This window comes from Nuphar pumila, chromosome 15, assembly GCF_984573655.1.
Source record: "Nuphar pumila chromosome 15, dmNupPumi1.hap1.1, whole genome shotgun sequence".
NCBI lineage: Eukaryota > Viridiplantae > Streptophyta > Magnoliopsida > Nymphaeales > Nymphaeaceae > Nuphar > Nuphar pumila.
In genome coordinates this window covers 69,298,855-69,319,109 of record NC_143263.1, presented here as the reverse complement: position 1 = coordinate 69,319,109, position 20,255 = coordinate 69,298,855, and the positions used below count along the sequence as shown (strand labels likewise).

Here is a 20,255-nt window from a genome sequence, read left to right as displayed (position 1 = left end):
CGGGTTAGGTAAAACCCTAATAAAAAAGGGGCCCGGGTCGGGTCCGGACCCAACCCGGCCCGGGTCCAAACAATTTTTTTTTAAATGGGGTTTTACATCCTACCCCTCTTAAAAGAATTTCGTCCGCGAAATATTTATTACCTTGAAGAATAAAAAATACAGGTCAGGATACTTTTCCCTAATATCGCTCTCAGGTTCCCAAGTACACTTGTCAATTCCATGATGTTGCCACCGAACCTTTATAAATGAAAAGGTCTTTGATCTTAGCACTTGGTCACGACGGTCGACGATCTCCACTGGTCTTTCTTCGAATGTCAAGTCCCCTCTAATGTCCACATCATCATAATGAATGATATGCGATGGATCGTGAACATACTTCCTCAACATGGATACGTGAAAAACATTATGGATCTGAGCATACTGCGGAGGTAACGCCACGCGATAAGCTGCTTCTCCAATCCGCTCCAGGATTTCGAACGGTCCGACGTATCTAGGACTTAGCTTTCCCTTCTTCCCGAACCGAAATACGCTCTTCGTCGGAGATACCTTAACAAAAACCATCTCGCCAATATCGAAGGTAAGCTCTCGTCGACGTCTATCTGCATAGCTTTTCTGCCGACTCTGAGCGGTACGGAGTCGTTCCCGAATCATCTGCACTTGTTGAGTATAGTGTTGCAAAACTATAGGTGCCTCCAAACTTCGTTCGCCAACCTCGTCCCAGTAAACAAGTGATCGACATGGCCTCCCATACAAAGCTTCGTATGGGGCCATCCCAATGCTCGCATGATAGTTGTTGTTATATGCGAATTCCGCCAAACTGATGTGAGAATCCCACTCTCCCTTCCAGTCCATCATACAGGCTCGAAGCATGTCTTCCAAGGTTTGAATCGTACGCTCCGACTACCCGACCGTCTGAGGGTGAAACGCAGTACTAAACTTTAACTTTGTGCCCAACGCCAACTGAAGTTGTCCCCAAAACCTTGAAGTGAATCTAGGATCACGATCGGAGATAATTGAGACTGGAACCCCGTGCAATCTCACAATCTCTCTAACATAGAGATCAGCGAGACCATCCAACGATTGGTTGAGACGGATAGGTAGGAAGTGAGCCGACTTGGTGAGTCTATCGACGATCACCCAAATCGCGTCATGCTTCCTCCGCGTCCTCGGAAGACCGACTATGAAGTCCATGGTAACATCTTCCCACTTCCATAGAGGGATCTCTATCTGCTGCATGACCCCACCAGGTCTCTGGTGCTCGATCTTGATTTGCTAACACGTTAAACACTTCGAGACATACTCAGCCACGTCTCGCTTCATACCGTTCCACCAATAACTGCGTTGTAAGTCCTTGAACATCTTCGTGCTACCAGGGTGAATTGTGTACATAGACTTGTGGGCTTCCGCCAAAATTTAATCTCGAAGGATCGGGTCGTCAGGAACCCAAAGGCGCTCCTTCAACCATACACTTCCATCCTCCTTCAGACGAAAAGGTGTATCTGCCAGTATCGCCTGAGCCTTCAACTTCTCGTAGCGTGCATCAGTTTTCTGCATATTTATGATCCTCGCTAGTAGCTCAGGTTGAGCAACAAGGTGGGATAAGCCGATTGAACCTTGAGTGATCGCGAAAGGTTCCCATGAGGCTAGGTCTTCGACCAACCTCCATCCAGCAAATAAAGCATTAATCGAAACTTTCGGTGCTTTGCGGCTGAGGGCGTCAGCCACTACATTCGCCTTTCCTGGGTGGTAGGAGATGGTGAAGTCATAATCCTTAAGAAATTCAAGCCAACGCCGTTGTCTCATGTTCAATTCTTTCTGCGAGAAAAGATACTTAAGGCTCTTATGATTGGTGAATGCTTTAAACTGCTCCCCATATAAGTAATGTCGCCAAATCTTCAATGCGAACACCACCGCAGTTAACTCTAAATCGTGAGTTGGGTAGTTCTTCTCGTGAATTTTGAGTTGTCGAGAGGCGTATGCGATCACTTTCCCATTCTGCATCAGCACGGCCCCTAGGCCTGACCCAGAGGCATCAGTAAAAATCACGAATCCGCCCTTACCAGAAGGTAAGGTCAAAATAGGAGCACTGGTAAGTCGCTCCTTCAATAACTGAAAACTCGCCTCGCACTTCTCGCCCCATAAGAATTTAGCCTCTTTCTTCAGCAACTTCGTCAGGGGTAACGCAATTTTAGAAAAATCCTGAATGAATCTTCTGTAGTAACCCGCTAGTCCAAGGAAACTTCTGATATCACGTGCGTTCTTTGGTTGCTGCCAACTAAGTACAGCCTCAACCTTCGCAGGGTCTACGGACACTCCTTCCTTAGAAATAACGTGTCCCAAAAACATGACTTCCTCGAGCCAGAATTCACATTTAGAGAACTTGACATACAAACGTTCCTTTCGCAAGGTCTCCAACACAATTGTTAGGTGCTCTCGATGTTGCTCTCGACTTTCTGAGTACACCAAGATGTCGTCGATGAACACGATCACGAAGGTGTCCAAAAATGGCTTGAACACCCTATTCATTAAGTCCATAAAAGCTGCGGGGGCATTGGTCAGTCCGAACAGCATGACTGTGAACTCGTAATGTCCGTATCTCGTCCGAAAGGCCGTCTTAGGAATATCCTCATTCCTAATTCTAAGTTGATGGTATCCAGACCTAAGATCGATTTTCGAGAAAACCTTAGCCTTCTGCAACTGATCGAACAAGTCTTCGATACGCGGCAAAGGGTACTTGTTTTTTATCGTGGCCTGGTTGAGCATTCGATAGTCGATGCACAAACGCAAAGTCCCGTCCTTCTTCTTCACAAAGAGCACAGGAGCTCCCCAAGGAGAAACGCTGGGGCGAATGAATCCCTAATCCAACAACTCCTGCAACTGCTTCTTCAGCTCCTCAAGCTCAGTTGGCGCCATTCTGTAGGGTGCTTTGGAGATTGGCGTCGTACCTGGTAGCAATTCAATATTGAATTCTACCTCACGAGACGGGGAAAGTCCCGACAGCTCTTTAGGAAAAACGTCGGGATAATTGCGAACAACATCCAGCTCACCGATGAGAACAGGCATTGGATCTGACTGGATAACACTAACCAAAAAGGCAGTGCATCCCTTCCGCAAGAAGTTCTGTGCCTTAAGCGCCGAGATCATCCGGCTTGCTCGAACAGGTCTGGGAATTATGAATTCTACTCTCAAAGAGCCTGGAGGTGATAAAACGATCTTGCCATCACGGCAAAAGATCTTGGCATGATACTTGTGCAACCAATCCATGCCTAGGATGACGTCAAATTCGGTCATCTCCAGCAGGATAGCACAAGCAGGCAAGTGTCGCTCTGCCACCACTACGTACAATTCAGGTGTGCAAGTGGTGCAAACTGTGTTCTTCCCAACGGGGTTATACACGTCTAAAGCATTATCAAGTGTTTTTACCGTTATATGCAACTGTTTTACGAATTTTTCTGAAACAAACGAGTGTGTAGCACCACAATGAAAGAGTGCAAAAGCTGCTTGATCGACAACAAGAATGGTACCTTGAACGAGATCCCCTTTGGTCAATTGATCGACCGTGGCTGCATAAACTCGACCCGGCTCCCTGCCACTGCTTGGTTGTGCTCGTTGTTGTTGCTGATGAGGTGGTCGAGGAGGCTGAGATACGTTGCCGGTTCGCTTGAGGTCATCTGCTGCTTTCTTCCGGCAGTCGCGTATGAAATGGCCCATCTTGCCACGGTACAGGCATCCGCCAGTGTCCCGCGGACAAGATTGTCTCACATGAGGCCTCTTGCACCTGGGGCAGTTATCTCCCGACGGTTGTCTGGGCGGTGGGTGGCCCTGCTGTCGTTGGCGCTTTGCTGGAGGAAACTGTTTCTTCCCTCCTTCAGTCTTCCTGGAAATGGTGGTCGTTGCCCTGGGCCGCCGGAAAAGGTCTTCTTCTGCTCACCACCTGACGCGGTTGACTTTTTGGCTTGCACACTTTTTGAACGCTCCCAATCCTCGTTCAGTAGGGTGGCTGCTGCTACCGCCGCAGAAAAAGTCGCGGGCATGCTGGTGAGAACCCTATGCCTGAGTCCTTCCTTCAGGCCTCGAATGAACTTCCCGACCCGCTCATGATCATCCTCGAAGAGGTGAGGACAATAGCGCTCCAACCGTTGAAATTTGGCGATATAATCGTTCAAACTTAAGCTGCCTTGGCACAGCTCCAGAAATTCCGCCTTCTTCTTTTCCCTCGCATGAGGGAAATAGTTTCCGAGAAAAACCCTTCGGAAGGCCTCCCACGGAATCACCTCAGCACCCGGAAACTGCACCTCCCGCGTAGTGTCCCACCATTCGCGAGCGTCGTCCTTCAAACGAAAGGACCCGAACATCGTCTTCTTATCATCAGGGACGGACAACACTTGGAACACCCGTTCCACCTCTTTAACCCAACTCTCCGCCAAGTCAGGATCAACCTTGCTAGAGAAAGTAGGAGGTCCAGCTTCAGAAATTTTTCATAGGTGGCAGTTGGTGCATTCCCAACAAGGGAACCCGGATCCTGATGGGGGCGACCCTGGTTACGAATCGCCTCAGCCAAGGAGTTGAGGGTATCCATCATGAATCCCCTCTGTTCACGCAACTCATCGGCCATGATGTGGCTTGAGTTTCCCGCCATCCTTAAAAAGCAACCAAGATTAAAGTCAAAAATACTGAAGACGTACAAGTTGGCATAAGTATAAGAGCAAAAGCAAAAACATAGATTTTTATTACGAAAGTCAAATATTTAGAATTCAGCTGTGCTGGTACATAAGCAAAAGTTCTATTCCGTAATTATAAATGAGTTCACAAACTCCAACAAAATTGGGTAATTGCTACCTCCCCTTAGGGACGGCTAGAGTACTTCCTAAGATATTTCCTTCTATTGCATGTGCGCCTGAATCTGCGCTTAGGGGTGAAGGGAAGTGGCTCCTCGTAGGAGGGCTCCTGCCCGTAAAGGGCGTCGTCGGAGTATATTCCGGTGAGCCAAGGCTATAATCTGAAGAATCCGTCGCAGGTGTGTATGTGGGTGATACACCGCCCACTGGGTCTGCCGGAGGTGGCGGTTGCTCGTCTGCAGTCGAAATTGCGATCTTGCCGTCATGCTCGGCCTTGTGGAGGCAAGCATCCATGGTATGCCCTGTTTCTCCGCAGAAACCACACTCCTCTGCTAACTCAGGGAGAACAAAATCTCCCGATGACTCCTGTGATGTCTGATGGTGCACCCGAACGTGTGAAGGCGCGAAACCACCTTCTCGAGCATGCACCTCAGCCCACGCTGCTGCCAAGGGTATCTGGTAGGCGATCGGTAGTGGGCAGCCTTGTTCATCAGTAAAAATGGGTAGAGGAGGGCGGTTAGCCCAGTAACCAGCCCCGAACATCTCATGTCCGCCCCTCTCCCTTACGGAACGGCCACGTACACTACACGTGCTCCTACCGCGACTACCATTAGAACCAGTAAACGGATCCATATATCCAATGGTACTACGAATAAAACAAGAATATAATTTAGTCTAAACATGCTATGAAATATCAAAGACTTACTTACAGCGCGATGGGATGCTCAATAGTCAAGATTCACCTCTTTCTGATATGGCTTTAATACCAAGTTGTAATGCCCCAAAATTTCGACTTGTGATTTCGAAAACTTTATCGAAAAACCTTTCAAAGATTTAAGTTTTTACTTTTAAAAACGACAGCGGAAGACATTTAGAAAGGAACACAAGTCAACAAATCCTGGGTACGTTAGCTGAAAAACCATCATTCACATGTACAACTACTTAAAGGAATTTAAGAAATAAGGCAATAGATTAAAAATCTGCAGTTTATTACAAAATGAGCATTTTATTTCAAAGTTCAATAAATCTAAAGAAAACTCCAAAAAGACCCAGAGCCAAGCCGCCAGCAGAGAGAAGATGAATCTTGATCCATGTTGCACCACGCCATCGACCGCCAGTGAAATCCTACTCCTCACCTGCCCATGAAATGGGTCAGTTTCACAACAAACCAGTAGGTGCACGAACAGATAAGTAGAATGAAAATAAAACAGGACATTCATGAGATAAGCAGTTATGATATTTAAGCAATTAAAACAATTATAGTCTATTCTAATAAATGCAAAGAGCTGTTAGTTGAAGCAGTGTAAGTCTCAGTCATCTACAACTATTCATGAAGATATTCCTTAAGTTCTGATATTAACTGGCCTGTGGGTACGCACAGACGCGAAACGTAGAAACAACCGAGACCGATCCGGGGGTTTATTATGTCAGGTGTTTTCATTAACCCGGATGGCTGACTGAGTCCGCTCCTAAGGGGACGGTCAGTGACCAAGAGAGTAAATCCCCAAAGGCATTCGTGGCCCATGGATGCATCCAACTTCTGCAGAAGTGCCTGGGAGTTACCACCTAGGATAATTTATGGTAATCCCAATTCCCCTAACTCCGATGACTGGAGAAAACCGAGTCTTTTGCCCGTGGGGTGGTTGTTAACAACCTGTCCATCGGAGTCTTTGTACCATCCATCGTCTCCCTTGATGAACCGTGAAGATCGGATAGGTACGACGGGGGTTTCTTAACCGCCGCCCCATCCTACATGCTCTGGTCCATTAGACCCACTCGAGCATCTTGCCTGTGAAGGCGAATGGTCACCATTTATGTGATCTCAGCATTGTGCTAATTGCACTGATTGAGGTTGCTACAACCTCATCATCCCACCATCGTAACCCACATGGGACGTACTTGTCTAAAAGTACGATTATACCTTCCTAGAGGTACAACTACGATGAAAGGGCAACATAATATTTTATGATTCTTTTGGTTCATGCATAACATGAATTGCTCTCTGAGCAGATGGGCCTGTGGAGGCCGGTATTATCTCATGGATATCAATAAGGAGTTTCTTAATCACTTTGAGGTACTGAATGACCTCCCGTACTATTTGTATCATACTTATCTTCAGGTCTAATTACGAAAGTAAATTTGTGGGTTCTCGATAGATAACCCATCACAAGGTTTTATAAATGTCTGTATTATGCTTGGCATGCTCGAATACTAAGAATCAAGAAGTCGCATCCAAGATTCATCAGGCAATAATCAATAAGGCATTTATAGCAATGAGCAAGGCGAAAATACAGGAATAAGGTCTTTCTAGCAATGAGTCTACTCGTAGAGCTTCAACAATAAGCATGAAATTTCAAAAGAATACATATGCAGAAACACAACACAGACAATCACCAGTTAGGAAATTCTACGAGTGAGAATGCATGCCAAATAAACTATTCTATCACAAAATCCTTATAATTTTATTTCATTCTTACAAACCCTTCGTGCGACTTTCCCCTACCTCGGGATGTCGTGCAGCTGCGTGCGTCTACGCGTGTAGATGATACGAGGTTCGGGCCGCAGAGCCAGAGCGGGGGTCCGATGCGAGGTCTGCAACAGTGCTACTTTAATTATTATGCGGAGAAGTAGAAAAACAAGTCTGCCGATAGGAAAAGAGAGAGGCAGCAGGGGTGTGCCCCTGCTGGCCGAAAACAGACAAGCGACAGGGGACAAGCCCCTGCCTGCCGACAATAGCGGGGCGACAGGGGATGAGCCCCTGTCAAAACATAGCGTGGCGGCAGGGGGCCAACCCCTGCCGACAGCCACCAAGTGGTAGGGGCCGAACCCCTGCCGACAGCATGAAGTGGCAGGGGCCGAACCCCTGCCGAAAGCACAGGACGACAGGGCCCAACCCCTGCCGACAGCAAGAAGTGGCAGGGGCTGAGCCCCTGCCGACAGCAATGAGATGGCAGGGGGCCAGCCCCTGCCGAAAGCACAGGACGGCAGGGGCCAACCCCTGCCGACAGCAAGAAGCGGCAGGGGCTGAGCCCCTGCCAACAGCACACAGTGGCAGGGGCTGAGCCCCTGCCGACAGCAATAGATGGCAGGGGGGCAGCCCCTGCTGAAAGCACAGGACGGCAGGGGCCAACCCCTGCCGACAGCAAGAAGTGGCAGGGGCTGAGCCCCTGCCGACAGCAATGGACGGCAGGGGGGTCCGTCCCTGCCGAAGGCCACAAGGTGGCAGCAAAAAAAAAGGGGTGCCGCGGGGGCCTCAGGTCCCCTGCCGGCACTCCGGCGAACCCCAGCGAGAGAAGGGGACGACAGGGGCCGCGTAGGCCACCTGTCGGGGCCCCGATGGCACAGGGAGGCGGTGGGAGTCCGCGACAGTGGCTGTAAGCCGCCTGTCGGCCTCCCGGCGAGGTGACAGGGAGGGGGGTGAGGAAGAAAAGAGGGAGGAGAAGAGAAGAGAAGAGAAGAAGAGGGCGGCGTACCTGGGAGTGGTGGCCGGCGTCGGCGACGTGCGCAGCAAGGAGGAGACCGGCGCGGAGGGGGGGGCGAGGGCTGCGAGAGGGAGGCGTGACTCCCCTCGCCCTCCAACCTCTCTCTTAAAGGCGCAGGGGGGGCACCGGAAGGGGAAACCCCTGGTGGGTTTCCCTAATCTTCCTACAAGCGAAGGGGGAGAAGGGGGGTGGGTTGCGGCGCCCGAAAGCTCGGGTGAGCTCGGGTTAGGTAAAACCCTAATAAAAAAAGGGGCCCGGGTCGGGTCCGGACCCGACCCGGCCCGGGTCCAAACAATTTTTTTTTTTTTAAATGGGGTTTTACAGATAGTTTCTGAGAAAACCTTCCAAGATCGACCCTAGCCATGACATCATATTATGGTGAACAAGACAAAGAATAGTAACTTGTCAATTCTCATCAAACACAAAAATAAGTACATCAAGGTAAACTGCTCTTCAAGATGCAGGGCAACACAAGAAAACCCCCAAGAACCATAAAACCTCTGAAAAGTAAATAATTACGCTGCATAACAAGAACTCTGCAAACGGATTATAAATTTGGTTTCAAGCAAAAAATGGACAAAATGTAACAGCATGAATAAAAGGTCTAAAAGCTCCTTTTGGCAATAAAACACATGAAGCAGAATAACAAAATAAGCATAATGACCTGTTAGCATTTTCACACCACAGCCTCCTATAACATCCTCATCAACAACAATCATGACAAAATTTGGAGGCAAAAAAAAAAGAGAAGAAAAAAAGGAGGCACACAAACGTGGAAAAATGTATGTACTGGAATCAGGTCAAATAATCAATCAAATACTGAAAGGCCAGAAATTGAACTGACCAGGACATATTGGAAGGACAGCAATAGACATCCCTATAAAAGTCAATGCAGCTACTCCTCCAGCAAGACCATCAAGACCATCTGTGAGGTTCACCCCATTCACCATAGAAACAAAACAGAATGTTGTAAGAAACAAGTAGAGCCTCCTAATACACAAAAGGCCCAATGGTGCCGGCAAAGGAACCACAAATCTCCTGCAGCAAACAGTTGGAAATACATTCAATCAGGATACATAGAAGAGAATATAGTAGCACAAGAATACATCAGCTGACATGTACCCACATAATTAAAAAACAAAAAATAAGGTTTAGTTATCAATCTTTTTTTCTACACCCACAAGGAAACAACTTGAGCACCATCTTCAAATCTATGCAATACAGGCCCATAATACATGTATTTCAAACTGCATATTAGATAAATGAATATGCAGAAATGATGTTCATGTGTGTGCGTGTTTGTGCGCTATATACTTCATTTCTAGTGAAACTGTCATTGTATACAAGTCTTTAGTACATATGTGCATATCATATCAATGAGTGAAATCTCACCCATACTCACCAATATCGGTATCGGCTATATCTTGAGAAAATCTCGGGGCTTAAAAAATATAAAAAATAACAAAAATAAGTAAGAACATATCATGTTTAGACAAAAAATACATAAATAATAAAAGAAATAATTAAACAATGTAAAAGAAAGAAAAAAAACATATTTTGAGAGGAGAAGAAAAACATATTTAAAATATAAAAATAAATAATAACAGTAAAATTAATTGATAATATCATGAGAAAGAAATCAAATTGGTGATATTTTCAAAATATCACGATATTTTACCTATATTAGTGTTTGCTGAATTTACAGCGATAATATCACGATATTTTAAAAATATCACTGATATTTGTGACTATGATCTCACCTAAGTATTGCATCTTTAAGTATATCAGATTCTCAGACAGTACAAATTGGTTTAGCATGGCCCATTCAGTACAAACCATGTTTTTCCATTTAACAATTTGGATGTCAGAAGTTTTTTTATAGTTAAATTTTGGTGCAATATGGATCATTCATTTTTAAACTAAAATAACTTAAAAATGCAAATGTATTGGTTCAATGTATGTTCTGAGTGAATAAACGGTGACAAATCCATCAATGCAGTAAATTTACTTAAAAAATGCATGAGTAATGGCACTTTACTCATAGATACCACACAAACAAATTGGTCAGGTTTAAGCGTGTAGATCAGGCAATAACTGGGTTAATACAAATTGACAGTCACATAACTGCAATCATTTTGGCACTTTTTTAGTGTATTTCCACCCACGTTCTATTACTATATGGATCTCTGTTGTCGGCAAATCTTTCTTAGTTTCACTCTTATCCAGGGGTACATTATGCTAAGAAATAGTGAAGCAAGCTACTAGCCACTCACTATCTTCTTTGATGCATTGTCCCAAAATACAACTATTACTACCATATAAAAGATTATTTACATCCATCAAACAAAGCAAAACTACAAGAAAGGAACCCCAATAGCAAAAGAGTATCCCCGCTATGCTAGATTTGCTATAGAGCTTGGCAGGCATACATGCCCTAATCACAAAGCTACTAGCCTTTCAGTTAAATGAGACAGAGAGAGAGAGAGAGGATGGGATTGACCCTTGGATCGTGTTTTTTTTTTGTCGGCAAAAAAGTATGTTTCTTTTACTCAAGAAAATTTTGAAGATTTATATTAGTTAAAAGAGGTCGGGGTAGGCCTAGGAAGACTTGGATGGAGATGATAGGAAAGGATATGAATGCTTTGAACCTCACCGAGGACATGGCATTGGATAGAAATGATTGGAGGAAAAGGATTCATGTGGAAGACCCAAAATGAATTTCTTTTTTGGTTCATATCGCTGACCCCAATTGTTTTGGGATGAAGGCGTAGTTGTTGTTGTTGTTGTTGTTGTTGTTGTTTATCACCATTGGTTTTTCAATAGCTGAAAGACCTGCTTAGATGTCAAATCCGAAGATCCATAACTATCCCACTAAACAGATCATGTAAATCACATCTAGAGGGTCAGATTTACTAAAAAAATAGGAACACAAAAGACTATATATATATATATGAAAAGTGGTAGCTGCCTAGCACTTTTCTAGCCTACCTCCAGCCTACCATGAGCAAACAGGTGTTTTTAAGTTGTTTTTTTTTTGCAAATCTGATCCCTGAAGATGTGTTCGGTATGGTCAATTTACTAGGAAACAACACTTGGATCATGTTTTTTTGATAAAAATAAACATGATTTTTAAGCCTTGAATATTTATGAAAATCTTAGACTGTCGATTTCTAAACCTTATAAAAATCAACCTCGTGTTGCAATTGGACGATCTAAGAGTTGATTCCTATAAAATCAAACATGTAGAACACTCTACTGTTAAATTTAAGGTAAACATAGAAAAATCCTTCAAAAAAACGGTAGTCCAAAAAAGTGCTAGGCAGCTACCACCTACTATATATATATATATATATATATATATATATATATATAGATAGATAGATAGATAGATAGATATATAAAGGTAAATATTTTCTACTAATGAAGGTATGAAACTATTGAGTAGAAATCACCTATATTTCATATTTTTGAATTTGTTTTGTAAATGGGACATTATGGATGTGATCTATAATGCTTGTTTAGAAGGAAATGGGTTTTGAATAATGTAATTGTGACATGTAAGTTTTTCAAGGGCTTCAAAAATCAACAGCCCATAATGTACCAAAATTTCACAACTCAAAAAATCATATTTTTTACATCCAAAAAACATGATCCAAGGTCCAATGTTAGTAAACAAAAATTTTTAACGTACCTCTATGGTCAGATTGAGATGATACAACTTGCATCTATGATTTCTAGCTTCATAGTTCTATACCTTCATTAGTACCAAACATATGTTAAAAATGTAAATGTATATATATATATAATGTAACTAGGAATAGTAGCTAGGAATACCCTCTTTAGGTTTCTTTATTTTTTTGGTTGTATTTGAACTAGTCAACACATATTGACTAGTCAACATAGGGAACCGTTGGGGTCCCAACGACTCTCTATGGCCTCCTTCACTTGTGTATAAATATGAGGCAAAGCCCCACTACAATGTAATGCATCTTCCATATGTTAAGATAAATAAAATCATTATTTTTTATCTCTTGTTTTTATTTCCTTTTAGTGGAAGTTTGTGAGTGAACCCATTTGTGGTTCTTTGAGTGTTCATTTTGGTATTTTGGTGAAACTCTCTTGAGTGTCTACTCTTGGTGATTGAGTGAATATCTTTGAAGGAACTCATGATCTTGGTGATCAAGCTGAAATTGTTTTTGGTACATTGAGAAGCGTACTACTCCAAATTTCAAAGTGTTGAAGCTCTCTGCAGTTCTTATTCAAGTGCTAGTAAGATCATGATTGTTTTTCAAGTAATAGATTGATGGTGCTTGCGTGGAAAAGGAATGTTCGTGCTCTTGATCGGTGACATTTGCTTGGTGGTGAAAGTGCTCGTGATTTTCACCCTTTCTCTTGTTCTCTCCTCTATACTTTCTCTCATTCTCTCTAGTCTTTTTTATTTATCTTTACTCTTGTAAAATTGATGATAATGAAAATGTCAGCATAAAACCCATCAAGCTCAATGATTCAAACTATGTAATATGGGCTTCAATTATGAAGCGGTTGAGAAAAATAAAACAATTGCCACTTATGAGAAGAAGTAAAAGGAATGGCAAATGGGACATGCCAAAATTATGTCTTGGCTCATTAGTATCAGCGACATTAAGAAGTGTTCACGTATTGTTAAATTCGAGCATGCAAACAATGCATGAGATTATCTTAAGTGAATGTATTCTCTTAAAGATATTACATATGTATGCAACTTGTAAGATAAGATATACAATATGATTCAAAGAGACAAAAGCATTAGAGAATATTATAATGGTTTGTCCGAACCATGAAAGGAGTTGGCTCTTGAACCAAAGTGGCATTGTTCGGAAGACATAAAACTCTGCCAAAATGAAATAGACGCAGAGCATTTTTACCAATTTATTAATGGGTTGAGCTCGGAGTTTGAATCTACCAAATCCACTCTTCTTCATCGAGGGAAAGTCTCTTTGATAGAAGACACTATAGAAGAATTAAGTATGAAGGAGAATAGGCTTAAAAGTGAATCTCTAAGAGTGATGATGACTCGATTCTAGTCGTATCTAGACCGAAAAACTATGTTCATACCTATAAACCACCAAACTATGGAAGGTCAAATGATGAGAAGTAAAGTAATGAGTATGAAAGAAAGAAAGTTATTTGCTATTATTGTCGTGAACTGAGACATGTGAAAATATATTGTCCTAAATTGAAGAAACCTTATGAGAAAAATGTTGCCTCTGTTGGACCTCCACAAGAGTCAAGAGATGTAAAAATTATATAAGATCCATTTATTGGAAACATTCCTTGACACAATTAGTGGAGGCTCTTCAACCTCTACTCAAAGGAACATCCTCATCCATTGGAGCCACGATCTCTTCCTTTGGCTTCAACAATCCCAGTAAATCTCTTTAGCTTCTTGACTCAGTTGTCTCTTTTCAAATGACACCAAATGGTGATATGTTATCCGAACGTCATAACTCATGTAGGTCAAATGTTTTCACTGCTGATGGAACATCTCTTGAGATAAAAGGAATAGAAAATTTTGAAAACATTTCTCAAAATTCAAAAAGATTTTTTATTTCTAAAATTAAATATATTCCTAAATTGAACTTAAATATTTTATCTGTTTCTCAATTATCTGACCATGGATGTGATGTTTCCTTCTCCTCTCATGGTTATCGAGTGCAGGATCGCCAGTTAGGTAGCTGATTGGAGAAGGTCATAGACAATAAGGCTTGAACCGCAATTTTCATGGATTTTTTTGTTCTTTTTTCTTAAATCTAACTATATGGATATGATTTATATGCTTGGTTCTATAAGGACCAGCTCTTGAATTGTCCTATTATGATGAATAAACAAGAATTTTTAAGGCCTTAAAATCAGCAGCTCATAATCTTCATAAATATTCAAGCATCCAAAAATCATATTTTTTCATCGAAAATACACGATCCAATAGTTGATTCCTAGCAAATTCACATTGTTGAACACATTTACATGGTTGGATTTGCAAAAAAAGTGTTGGAAATGCACAGCTCACAAGGAAGTTCTCATATTTCTAGTTCTCATATTCTAGTCTCTCTCTCTCTCTCTTTATATATATATATATATATATATATATATATATATATATAAAATATGACTTTTGTGATATGTTACATTGAATTACACACTTCATTCATAGTTACAATCATATGTTTGTTATGAAATTTAACTATTTATTATAATATTTATATTTTTCTTGATGCTTTATTCTTTTGGTCCCAACTAGTCCCGCTTAGGCCCAACTAGTCCTTTTAGGGGTCTTTTGCCTAGGCTCTAACTAGCGCTTTTAACAACTAAGATCCCGAGTGAATTAGTCAATACAATTTTCAGAGATTACAAATTTCATCAAGAGTGCATTTTTGTTCTTACTTCTTTCACTAGAAGTGCTGTATACTAAACTGCATTTATAGTGTATTCCTCTTGTTATCACAACCCCTCACAAGAGAAATCACTACATGGTACGAAAACAAGAAACACATAAATAACAAACACACAAACTCTTATTCTTCAATATTTAGCTCACCAACAGTCGGCTAGCTGCATTTTGGTTATCAGTTTATTATGAAACCCAGCTTTGGAAAAAATTAAACATTCTACATTTATCCAGGTAATCCCTGGGTTGAGAGGACAGATATCACTCAGAGTAACTGTCAAGAAAATGGTGTCCATTAAAGATCATCTTCATCCTAAGCATGCTTCCCTTTTTCTGTGCACCCATCTAGCATTTTGATGTTCTTGCAAAAGAAGCAGGGAAAGGAAAAGCATAAGCATGCAAAACTAAGCCGCAAGGAAGATCATCCATTCCATTACTAGTAATAGAAATCAACATGAAATTGAGTAAGTTGAGCATAATATCCCTTTTTCAGAACAGAAATATGCAAGCATGACACAGCACCATGAAATAAAATTGTCTTATCAAGACTATAAAACCAATATAACATGGCACAACATCTCTTATAAATGTCTCTATAACCAAAATAAAAGGGAGGAAATGGGAATTTTCCTTTTGCTCATTTAAAAAGAAAGCTTGCAGCTTGAGCTGGGCTCATTGACAAACTCAGGCTTGTCAATAGTCCATGGCCAACTATCATACAGGACTCCTGTGGACATGCTCAAAATGTAATAAGCAGTATCTACAAAGAGATCAGCATTAAAATCAATAAAGATATGCCCTACCAGTGCCAAGTGTCACTCCAATCCATAACCCAAAAACCAAAAAAGGAAAAAAAATAAACACTAAAACCACTTCAGCTTCCTAATCCTTGAGCAAAACACTATAGTTTTAGATGATCTCAAAACAACCTTGGCCACACTGATCCTTTACAGAATGATTCCATCTTCAGATAACCACTTACAAAACGTAGCTCAAGCATTTGTCTGGTTTTATATCAACAGATTGGTAATGAGAAGCTATACATGCCGTATGGTGATGTTATATTTGCCGAATTCAGCCACAAAGAAAACCATGTGCCAGCAGCAACCTGTCAAACCCCACTGTTGGAATTAGATAAACAAAAATTTGGAAGAAACCAATGTCCCCCAACAAGACAAGATTCAAGAAGAAATTGAAAACATAGAATAGAGACATTTATTCAAATGCCCCCAAAAAGTCTTCTACCTCTAATATTATCTTAATCCATGCAGGCAACCCATAATTATGTTTCTTCATAAGACTCATGAGATCATCAAGTAACCCAATTGCTGCAAAAGCAATGGTTGCTACAGCTGCTCCAAAAACTTCAACTGACGAAAAACCAGATGCAGCTCCAGCAACTATAATTCCAACCGGAATGAAAAATAAGCCACCCATTGTAGGAGTGCCCTTTTTATATAAGTGAATGTCAGGCCCTTCTACCCTCAGTACTTGATGAATCTTCAAAACATGAAACAATGGCACACACAAAAATCCAGCAAATGATGCTAAAACAGCAGCAACTAAGAAAGGGCATATCAAGAAAAAAGGCGCCAATGGTAGCTTCACAATCCGCCATGCACACAAGTCAAAGAGTAACAGAACCACAACCAAGAATACAGTCAATCCCAAATTACTCAAAAGTCCGAGATGAGTTCTGCCATAGAAATAAGTAAAATGAAATCATTTTCCAATAAAAAGGATTTAACTGTCATTATTTAGATCTTGCAGTAAGACTAACAAAAATTTCTTTCTCTAACAATTGCAGCAACTGAAAAAAATCAGCAATGCAAAAATAAATAAATAAATAAATAAACAAGATGCATAAGAACTTCCTCACTAAATGGACAAGTGTAAGAGAAAAAACAACAATAAAAAAAGTAAAATTACAGTTCAAATCAAGTTTGGTGGAATTTTCTTGCCTATCATTTTTAGACTTCATTCTAATATTTGCAAGACGATTGGTGGCTGATGCCAAATCAGACATGTCAGAATGAATGCTTTTATGATACTCCAGATCTCCAGAAGGATTGATCAGGATTTCCATATCACTTTCTTCTCCCTCACTTGATGATATCAAATACAGATTCTCCGTAGATACTCCACTATCATGATCCTCAAATCCATCATCAAATGGTGAGAACGAGAATCCATCCTGAAGCAAGAAAGGGTGTCAAAAATCATAATTTATTATTGTGCATGGCACTTACAAATTTCAAAGCAATTTTAGTGAAAAAAATGGTGCAAAGATCGCAAATGATGAAACTTAGTGATGTTTCACCATAACCCTCGTAGAAAATTTTGAAATCCAAATACAACTTGAACAGTTTTCCTGCAGAAATAACTGCCCATGCATATACCAATAAAACCATAACATATCCTCAAAAAATAACTCCCAAAATACAAAGAAGACTTCCAATAGTCTGCCTAAAAGTTTAGGCCGCGCCTCATGATATCCAACTTTGCTACATCATCTATCTCGTGTAAATTAGCACTGGAAATGTCCAAAGAAGTAAACAATTATTCAAAAAAAACAAAGTGCAGCTCTAACCAATTCATAGAAATGTATCCGCAGACAAAGGAGGCAATGTCATTCTGCTTATATTTTTCGTAATGAAAGTGACATATCATATCAATCCCCAGAAATGACTACTGGTATTTAGAAATATCTTAGATTCTATAGGTTTTTCCACCATTTTTTATCTATAACAGAATAGCTCCAAAAAGGCAAACGTGTAAAAAAACTTCGGGCGAAAAAAGCTCGAGTCAATTATTTATAGGTCTGCCCTTACCACCAACCAGGCTCTGCCAAGTTTATCCAATTGGTACGACGTCTCAGAAAAGTATAGTGACTCATCAGCTCTAGCCACTTCACCACATTTCCAGTCGTTCAGATGCTCCAACTTTATGTATATCCAAATTTGGGAAAGGAATATAGATGGAACTCGAATTATCAGGAACGTCACACCAAAGACAAAGAAAACGCTCAAATTTTTACTCATACGGCAGGATAGTTGATAAATTACATCACACCCTCAGAAAAACCTTCTGCAAACATCCTGAAGATGAGTAACGTTACTGGGAATTTTATACCGATCTAAAGTTGACACGGTAAGTGTTATTTTCACCCTAAATGTGTAATATGTCAAAAATAAATCCCAGAACACATTGTTCCCCATACGAAAAGAAAATAACCATCTCCACTACGAAGAATCGGTTGTCAAAAGTCCAAAATAAATACCTCGTCCGCGGCGGCAATCGGCGACACTGAATCACGACGCAAAACGCCTCCATACCCTCTCCTCCGAATTCTACAAAAACGACCGACCGCTCTAGATATCTATACATCCATAAGAGGCAAACTTCCGTCAGAACGAGAGGCACAGCGCCGTTTACACGATGCAATCGACCATAATATGAAATAACGAATTCGGGGGAGAGAAAAAACGCTAGGCAAGGGAAGGCATCCGGCCGATACCGATCGAAATCACGAACCTGAGAGTCGACGGGGAATCGACGAAGACGAATCGCAGCGAAACCAAGGAGCGATCGCCTCCCCGGTGAGGATCCCTCCGGTGGCCTCAGGCACGTGTGGAACGGCAGGCGGTTCGTAGAATGCATCGGTATCGCACTTGCGAGGGAGACGCGGGAGCGAAGCGGAAGTCGAGAGACAGAGAAAAGTTACAAAAGACGCGGGGCGAAAACGACGGAATGTAGGGAAAAGAAAATGGCAAGAGTTTGAGAGGGCGACGGTTTTTGGCCTTTTATAGAAAATGTTTGTGGGGCCCGCAAGGCGTTTGCGTACAGGGAGGAAAGCGTGCCCAGAGAAGCCCGATATCTCGTGCCACGTGTATCGCCTGGAGTCAGCGAGACTCTGACACGTTCGAGTCGCAAGCGTTAGAACTTCGAACCTCTAGAAAACTCGAACGTTGACACGACTCGATTAGGTGTGGATGGAGATGGGAAGATGGACCCGTATCACACGGTTTGGGTCTGGACCCGTTTGGAGAGAGAGGTGTCAACGGGTCTGACACGCGGCAGAAATTGGTGGATCCTGACTAGGGGTGGCAAAACCTGACACACCCGCCAACCCGCCTCTTAGGCGGGTTCGGGTTAGGCAAAAATGAACCCGTTTAATAAACGGGTCAACCCACCTAACATGTTTATTAAACAGGTCGGGTTCGTGTTAGGGTATGCCAACCCGGCTCACCCGTTTAATAAATGGGTTAGGCGGGCGGGTCAACCTGTCAACCCGACCCGCCAACCTGTTTACCCGACCCAACCAGTTTATTAAGCGGCTTGGCGGGTCGTGTCGGGTTACCCGTTTAATAAATGGGTTGGGTTAGAGTTGAGGTATGCTGACCCGCCAACCCGACCCATTGTCACCCCTAATCCTGACTAGGATCCAAGTAAACCCTTTTGGGGCGGGGGGGGGGGGGGCTTTACCTTGACACAAGTCCCCGCTGACCACAGCAGCAGCCCCCATGCGCCACGGATTCGATTTTGTGCCATCAACGACCTAGTACGGGTCAGGATCAGGTCATACCCGACCAATTGACACCTCTAAGAGAAACTAGACGGGTAAAGCAGAAGTGAGACCGGATCAGGTTAGGGGCAAACCCCATCAAGGGCCCTTAGATACCGTTAATCTCAAGATGAACGGCATTCAAACCGCCATGTGTGCGATGCCAGAGGTATGGACTGCACCATTGTCTAGGATGTCCTTCATGCTTCGAATGAACGGCATCAAAGTGGTTTAAAATAGATGGCTCACAAAGAACCATTGATACACATTCATTCACTGTAAGGGATGCCCGACTCTCTCCTACAACAGTCATAAATGTCAGAATATTCCAAAATATCATGATGTTGTTGGGACATATTCAAATAGAATAAAATAATTGTTTTTTTTTCGATCAATTGTTGTTTTTTCATGATATTACATCTAAACTATGGAAATTTTTTTAGATGTGATGCCATTTCAGTAATGACATTTTTAATTTTTAGATTTATAAGTTATTTACATTTTTACATGTCTTCTAAATTCTAAACTTTTATGTAAGCTGATATTTTCCAAAAAAAATCTTCAAAATGTACTTTTTTTAATGTGCAGTTAACGTATGGTAAATTTATAATTGGCTGCCCCAAGTTCCATATATTTAAGTTAACTGCCTAACTTTTTAAAAGAATTGCCTTTGTTCCAGGTACTGGTTCACACAACTATAGTTAACTCTTGAAGATGTCGCTTTCAACCTTTCTCTTTTTTTAATTTAAGTATCAATTTATTAATTCTTTATTTTTATAGCTATAATTAAACACAGATAAGTAATTCAAAAGGTAAAAGTAGCACAAATGTCTATAGGAGCAATTTCTGAAAAAGTGAACCCTTTCCTTTACATATTCAAAACCTTACCAGGTGTTTCATGGTTTAAGATCCAAACCCAAAGTCACCTCAAGGTTCAGATCCGAAGA

The 20,255-nt window shown here is 41.8% G+C and overlaps 1 protein-coding gene across 1 annotated transcript in view; it reads right to left on the bottom strand.

Annotated features, from left to right (window-relative positions):
- Nucleotides 1–18,517, bottom strand: part of LOC149815539 (phospho-N-acetylmuramoyl-pentapeptide-transferase homolog) — a 44,946-nt gene extending 26,429 nt beyond the window's left edge. Inside the window, exons 1-6 of the mRNA XM_089989399.1 lie at nucleotides 18,279–18,517; nucleotides 18,025–18,123; nucleotides 16,706–16,938; nucleotides 15,990–16,440; nucleotides 15,788–15,852; nucleotides 9,165–9,358 (exon numbers count right to left, since the gene is read on the bottom strand). Of these exons, the coding sequence (XP_089845525.1) occupies nucleotides 9,165–9,358; nucleotides 15,788–15,852; nucleotides 15,990–16,440; nucleotides 16,706–16,938; nucleotides 18,025–18,123; nucleotides 18,279–18,404 (1,168 nt within the window). The 5' untranslated portion in view covers nucleotides 18,405–18,517. The remainder of the gene's footprint in view (nucleotides 1–9,164; nucleotides 9,359–15,787; nucleotides 15,853–15,989; nucleotides 16,441–16,705; nucleotides 16,939–18,024; nucleotides 18,124–18,278) is intronic.
- Nucleotides 18,518–20,255: the final 1,738 nt, after the last annotated feature.